Source organism: the organism of the source record quoted next, unplaced genomic scaffold, assembly GCF_019419815.1.
Source record: "Pyrus x bretschneideri cultivar Hongxiangsu unplaced genomic scaffold, Pyrus_bretschneideri_v1 Contig5, whole genome shotgun sequence".
NCBI classification, from domain to species: domain Eukaryota; kingdom Viridiplantae; phylum Streptophyta; class Magnoliopsida; order Rosales; family Rosaceae; genus Pyrus; species Pyrus x bretschneideri.
The window spans coordinates 11631356-11638892 of NW_025999787.1; the positions used below are offsets into that span (position 1 = coordinate 11631356).

At 39.3% G+C, this 7537-nt stretch overlaps 2 protein-coding genes across 2 annotated transcripts; both read left to right on the forward strand.

Annotated features, from left to right (window-relative positions):
* Window positions 1-875: 875 nt before the first annotated feature.
* LOC103965271 (receptor-like protein 3) lies at window positions 876-3138 on the forward strand. The gene has a single exon (XM_009378309.3). The coding sequence runs from the start codon at window positions 907-909 to the stop codon at window positions 3100-3102; it is 2196 nt and encodes a 731-aa protein (XP_009376584.1). The 5' UTR covers window positions 876-906; the 3' UTR covers window positions 3103-3138.
* A 981-nt stretch (window positions 3139-4119) lies between these two features.
* On the forward strand, window positions 4120-7402 carry LOC103965281 (receptor-like protein 2). Its single transcript, XM_009378319.3, is given in 2 exon segments — window positions 4120-6509; window positions 7016-7402. Coding segments are annotated over 2 exon segments (2397 nt in total). The 5' UTR covers window positions 4120-4326; the 3' UTR covers window positions 7230-7402.
* Window positions 7403-7537: the final 135 nt, after the last annotated feature.

Below are 7537 nucleotides of genomic sequence, written 5' to 3' on the forward strand. Positions count from 1 at the left end.
TAAGATTATTCTCAACACGTATTGCCGTTTTTCCTACTCTTCATTAGTGTAACTGTAACATATTATACAGCATCTTACCCAGCAAAAAGATAAACAAATGCTCCATTAATTTACCTTGATCATGACTTCAGTAAACCCATTGCGTCCAATCTGATAAGTGGCATGTGATGTTTGTGTAATTTCAAAGCATTCTCCATATTTATTTATTATAGATTTGAAATTTCAAAGTCTAGACAAAGAAAAAAACATAGTCATGAAATAAGTCAACGGATTATAGGTCTATGTCATGCTATATTCTGTAATTAATACGCGTAATTGTATTATTACTTTTTATAATAGCGATACTTAAATTTTAAAGAGGAAAAATTGAGCAAGTAATCTTCTCTTTCATGTAAGAGTACTTACACGTTAAATCATAAAAAATTCACTAAATTAATTAATTAATGAGCCTCTCACTTTTACTTCTTATACTTAACTACACAACTCTCCTGTTCAATTGAATTTCCTTAACTTGATTGCATCAAAAAAATTGTCAAAGTGATTAAAAGTGCTTCTACTTTACACTCAAAGGTCTTTTAAAAATTTTATCAAACAACTATGTTTCAAGACAAAAATGCTTTTAGCTCTTCCAAAAGCACAAGCGAAAAGTCAATGTAGACCTTCTATTACGTTGCTGCAACCCATGATTAGACACCCTCCATTGTTAGTGACGTCCCATTTCACTCAAGTCTCCAAATAGCGAAGACTGAGAAATTCAAACACTGAGCACAAGAGTACAAACCATTAACTAATTACCTTCTTCCCTTGGTTAATTTCTACCTCCTTTGGTTCAAACAAAGAAGTGTATATATACCCCCCAAACGATGTGAGCAATATAACTCCGGTACAGCCATAGCGAAAAACGCCATGCCGGAACCTAGTCATATAATGCCTCATGGAGTCCTTTTCCTTTTTTTTGTGTTCTCTGCTTTCATTTCTACAAACCATGCTTGCAACAAGGCAGATCACAACTCTCTTTTGTCATCTTTCAATATGTCTTCTTCTCGTTTAAATTGGTCTTACAGTGATTGTTGTCACTGGGAAGGCATCGCTTGTGATGCTGATGGTAGGGTAACACATGTTTTGTTGCCCTCTAAACGGCTCCAAGGAGGTGTTACTTGTTCTATTGGAAACCTCACACGTCTTTCGCACCTCAATCTCTCCCACAATCTGCTTTCGGGTCCTCTTGAAGCTGGACTATTGTTGTCCTTGAGTCGCCTTGAAATCCTTGATTTGAGCTATAACCTTCTCTCCGGAGAAGTACCATCGTTTCTATCATCTAGTTACATTCAGATAGTGGATTTGTCGAACAATCAATTCAATGGAACAATTCCATCTTCATTCCTCCAGCATGCCTGGAGTTTGAGCAGCTTGAATGTCAGTAAAAATCATTTTACTGGCAAATTACCTTCCTCTATTTGTCTTCGTTCCTCTTTGGTCAGAGTCTTGGATTTCTCCCACAACGATTTCAATGGCTCAATTCCTCTAGGACTAGGAAACTGTTTGAAATTGGAAATCTTTCGCGCAGGCTTTAATACTCTCTCTGGGACTCTTCCTAGTGATCTCTTCAAAGCTCATGCGCTTCACGAAATTTCGTTACCTTCCAATCTTCTTTTCGGTCACATTAGTGACAACATTGTCAATCTCACCAGCCTCACAATCCTAGAGATTTACTTTAATCAATTGAGTGGCGCACTTCCTCTCCATATCGGGAAGCTCTCCAAATTAAAACTCATGCTCCTTCATTTCAACAATCTTGAAGGTCCTCTGCCCCCATCTTTGATGAATTGCACAAAGCTTATCGAACTCAATGTTGAATCCAACCATTTAGATGGAAATATCTCGGAGCTAGATTTTTCCAAACTTGATCAACTTATCAAGCTTGATCTTGGAAGCAATTACTTCTCCGGTGTCATTCCAAAAAGCCTTTACTCATGCAAGTTGCTGAAAGCAGTTCGCCTGAGCGGTAATAATCTAGAGGGACAGATACAGCCCGAGATTGTTTCGATGAAATACCTATCCTTCCTCTCGCTTGGTAGGAACAGACTCACCAATATCACCGGCGCTATGCATATATTGATGCGTTTCAAAAGTCTCAGGGTGGTCACACTTCCAAATAATTTTATAGGTGAAGAACTGCCAGATGGTGATGCTATGATTGGTTCTGGGTTTCAAAATCTCCGCCTTTTTGGCTTATCTGACTGCCAACTTAAAGGTCATATTCCGGTGTGGATGTCAAAGCTCAAGAAACTCGAAGCCCTTGATTTGTCTTCTAACAGACTCACAGGCTCAATACCTCCTTGGTTGGGAAGTCTTCCTAGTCTTTTCTTCATAAGCTTGAACAACAACTCACTTTCAGGGGGACTTCCAAAGGAGCTTTCCTTACTAGAAGCTCTTGTATCTGACAAGCCTGCCGCTCAAAGAGATAGTGGTGATGTCGAACTACCTATCTACACGCAGCGAACGAATGAGTCTGTCACAGCTCTGCAGTACAACTATCTATCCAACTTGCCGCGAGCAATTTACATCCGAAATAACAGTCTAAGTGGCAATATTCCCATTGAGATAGGCCGGTTGCAAAACCTTCACGAGCTGGATCTCAGCGTCAACAACATCGTTGGCAGCATCCCGGACCAGGTATCTAACCTCACAAACTTGGAGAGATTAGACCTCTCAAGAAACCATCTGTCGGGCGGAATCCCAGATTCACTATCAAGTCTTCATTTCTTGGCTTCACTCAGTGTTGCATACAATAACCTCCAAGGACAAGTACCGTTAGGCACTCAGATCCAAGGCTTCGATGCCACTGCCTTTGAGGGCAACCCGGGACTTTGCGGTTCCCCGCTTCCAAACAAATGCCAGCAGAACACAAGTGATAATGCAACTAAGAACATGGAAGATGTGCATGGCAATGGGAATGAAATTCCATGGTTTTATATTTCAGTGGCTCTTGGTTTCATTGTAGGATTTTGGGGAGTTTGTGGCTCTTTAGCTTTGATCACGTCATGGCGATATGCGTATTTCCAGTTCCTCTCTGATGTTAAAGATCGCTTCATATGTTGATCAAGTGTAATTTTTCTGTGAGAAATAAAGGACTTATTAACCACATTGCTGCTGCATACAAACAATCTAACAACTGTGTAAAAAAGAAAGGGAATTAACGTTGTAGGGTTAAATACGCATCCTACTTTCCTAACTAAATTCTTGCGCAAAAGTCTTCGAATTTCGTCAGGACAGAATACTGAAATAGTTAATCGGAAATTCACTTGCAGGCTGCCATTTAATTTGTCAAGAATTTAAGCATTCTTGTTGATCAAGTTTTCCGTAATCTACCCTATAATTGTGTATAATTTCTCCGTTGAATAAATTGTTGCCTTTTCTTACAATATTTATAAGAAATTTGGATTAAAAAGAAAACGAAAGAGCATACATAAAAAATTAAATTCGCAATAGAAATCATTTTCAAACACTTTGAAAAATAGCCGGATGTTGAAAGTGATATCTGAAGTTGCTACTTGATATACAAGCAGTTGACCATTTTATATTAGTCGTAGGGCACTTTACTTGCTCTTGCACAAAAACTTCGAGTCTCGCTCTTCTCCTTTCCTAAGACAAAAACCGAAAAAATTAAACTGGCTCGAAATTCATTTTTCCTTACCTTTATGTAGCGTCAAAGAAAGTCTTCTCTCTCTCTCTCTATCTCTCTCTCTCTCTCTCTCCGTATTTTTAAAAAATCTAATCTCGCAAAGAGCTTGTAAGTAAAGTGATTAAGAATATTTACCATTGCACTCGAAGTCCTAAGTTTGAGTCTCCTTTTGTTGCTCTCATCCAAAAAGGAAAAAAAAAATTGTAATCTAAATGCATTTAGGCACTTGAAAAGTCATTCTTAGAAGTCAAACCAACCCATTTTACAAAGAAAATTTAATCAAAATTCAAAATATTTCATTCCCTGTAAGTGACTCTTTGAAGTCTTTTGTTTGTTTTTTACTACTAAAGTCAAATCAAACCAAACAAAGCCAATCAAAACCTCTTCAAATCCGTAGACTTTAACACGTAAAGAATCTTTACGCCACCTTGAAGATATTGGGAAATTGCAGACGAAACTATAATATTATATAATATTGGTCCATAGAAAAGCTTGCAAGTTGCAACTTAACAATGTTCATATGTAGCTGTCATGGCTTCCAGAAGATGTATATACTGCACAAAATGATGCACATTTGACCTATATGTATACGCGTATATGCATATTATATGTAAACAAACCCGTGAGAATCTTCATCTAAGATGGATCATTCAATCTCTCATGGCTTCCTCTTCATCCTCTTCTTCAATTCTATTATATTTATGAATGATGCTTGCGATCCAAGCGAACGCAGAGCTCTCATGACCTTCTCTCGCTCACTGTCTTCTTCCCCCTTGAACTGGACTACTGCTTCAGCTGATTGTTGCCAGTGGGAAGGCATCACTTGTGATCAGGACCTTCACATCACCCGATTGCAGTTACCATCCAAAGGCCTCGATGGGGATATTACTTCTCCCTCATCACTTGGAAATCTCACACATCTCACACACCTCAATCTCTCCCACAACTCACTTTATGGTTCACTCAAAGCCGGATTCTTCTTGTCCTTGAATCGCCTTGAGATCCTCGATTTGAGCTACAACCTTCTCTCCGGAGAACTCTCACTTTCTTAGCTTCCAAGTAATGTACAGATTGTTGATTTGTCCAGCAATCACTTCCATGGAGAAATTCCATCCTTATTCTTCGGACGTGCTTCAAATTTGACTAGTTTCAACGTCATGGACAACAGCTTCTCGGGGTCTATCCCGTCCTCTATTTGTCTTCATTTGTCTCCCTTGATTAGACTATTCGATTTCTCCCACAATGAATTCAGTGGCAATATTTCTCGTGGATTAGGTGCGTGTTCCAAACTTCAGGTGTTTCGCGCTGGTTACAACAACCTTTCGGGACTACTTCCAGATGACATCTACAATGCTACCGCACTTCAAGAAATTGCGTTGCCTCGCAATTCGCTACACGGTCGCATAAGCGAAAGAATTGTCAACCTCACCAACCTTGGATTCCTTGACCTCCAGTCCAACGGATTGAGTGGTTTTCTCCCTGTAAACATTGGTAAGCTGTCCAAATTACAACACATGTTCCTTCAATTTAACAATCTAAATGGCTCTCTGCCCCCATCTTTGATGAACTGCACAAGCCTTATTGAACTGAATCTCGGAATCAACCTTTTCGAAGGAAACATCTCCAACTTTAATTTCTCCAATCTTACTAAACTAACAATACTTGATCTTGGCCATAACCACTTCACTGGTTTCTTGCCAACAAGCCTTTACTCATGCAAGTCCCTGAAAGCAATTCGAGTGAGCAAAAACAATCTAGAGGGACAGATACAACCCGAGATTCTTTCACTGGAATCCTTGTCCTTCCTCTCCCTCGGCTACAGCCGATTGACAAACATCGCAGGGGCAATGAAGGTACTAATGCGCTGCAAAAGTCTCAAGGTACTCATCCTTTCGACAAGCTTTTACGGAGAGAAAATTCCAAGTGATGAAGCAATGGCTAATCTCGACGGGTTCCAAAATCTTCAAATGCTGGATTTGAGTAACTGTCAGCTCAACGGCAAAATACCTCAATGGTTATCGAAGCACAGAATCACCGGGTCGATTCCTAGTTGGTTGGGGGCTCTTCCGAGGCTCTTTGTTTTAGCATTGGGAGCCAATCTAATTTCGGGTGAATTTCCAAAGGAACTCTGTACACTTCCCATGCTGTCATCCGAAGAAACTTCTCCTCAAGCAAACGATGATGTTCTCGAACTGCCTATCTACACCTCGACCAACACAACATTTCTGCAGTACAAGTTATCTTACTTTCCTCGCGTGATCGACGTGAAGAACAACAGCATTAGTGGGAGAATTCCCATTGAGATAGGCCAGCTGCAGCTGCTACAAAAGCTGGATCTTAACATGAACAACTTTTTGGGCGAAATCCCAGAGCAAATATCCAACCTCAAGAACTTGGAGGAATTAGACCTTTCTGTGAACCATTTTTCCGGAAAAATCCCATTGTCATTGGCAAGCCTTAGTTTCTTGAAATCTCTCAATGTCTCGTACAATAGTCTTGAAGGATCAATACCGACCGGCACACAGCTTCAAAGCTTCAACTCCTCTGCATTTGAAGGGAACCCAAAACTTTGCGGCCCCCCACTTCCTAATGAGTGCTTGACAAGTAATGGGACTGATGGAGAGAATAAGAACAGCCAGGATTTGGGCGACGATGAGGATCAAAGTCTATGGATTGGGTTATCCGTTGTGCTCGGTTTCTTTGTAGGGTTGTTGGGATTCTGCTGCCCTTTGCTTCTCAAGAGGACATGGAGATATGCATATTTCCAGCTCCTAGACAATGTTCAATTCAAGCTCTATCTGATGCAGAGAAAGTTTAGAAGAAGGTAAGAGTGTTATGCACTTTTTTTTAATTTATTTATCAAGTTTTATTCATTTTCCTTGTTTTGCTGATGTATGTCTTGTGAGATTCTAATACGTAATCGGGAATTTATTTTCGCTTTGTGCGTCACCATTCATGTGATGAGTGAGACAAAGACCGGAATATTCCCTGATTACTTCCAAATTTTTCTTGATTTGGTGATGTGAATCTATCGAGATTCTTATCCGTAACTAGAGATATATTCACGTCTATGTGTGCAACTACTTGACTCGTATAAATATCATGAGTGAGATAGATACTGAATATATCTCTAGTCACACCCAAATTTTCCTTGGTAAGATTTTGACATGTAAGATGTATTCTCGTCTTTATATCTCATAAATAAGGTGATGACTGATATAAAGAGACGGAAAATATCCCCAGTTACATCTAAATTTTCCCATTCTATCTTCTTTTTTACGAGCTTAATTACTTTTTTCACCCTTGTTCGACCTGATTAATTAAACATAGGATGAAGATTAACAAGGAACCCCAAGACCGGGTCCAAGTCCCAAACCAAAGGGGAGAAGTTGAAAGCAGCAGCTATTCACACACTGATGGTGACAGTAAAAATTGCACAGAACATGCAAGCCTCAATAGCTCTTTCATGGTGACTCACAAACAGGACTGCTCTACCTCCGTCATCAGTGATCCAATCAAAGAAGAAATACATAGTATCAGTTGAGCAGCCTTTGTATTTTATCTCTTATTTCCGGTTAGGGATGTCGTTCTTTTGATACTAGCGGAATAAGAGCGAGAAAATTGAACACAAAATTTTAGATGTACATTATTAGACCAAAAATAAAGTTGTAGAACAGAATTTTATAAAATCTTTTTAATGCAACACAATTTTTTTTTTTTTTTTTTTGCCGTACTATCAATCATCATCTAAAAACTTGTTTGAATAATTCTCATTTGAAAGTTTGATAACGATAATATGTCAGAAGAATTTACACCACAGGGCTGCCCTTCTTGATCTCTTCTTCTCTGGGT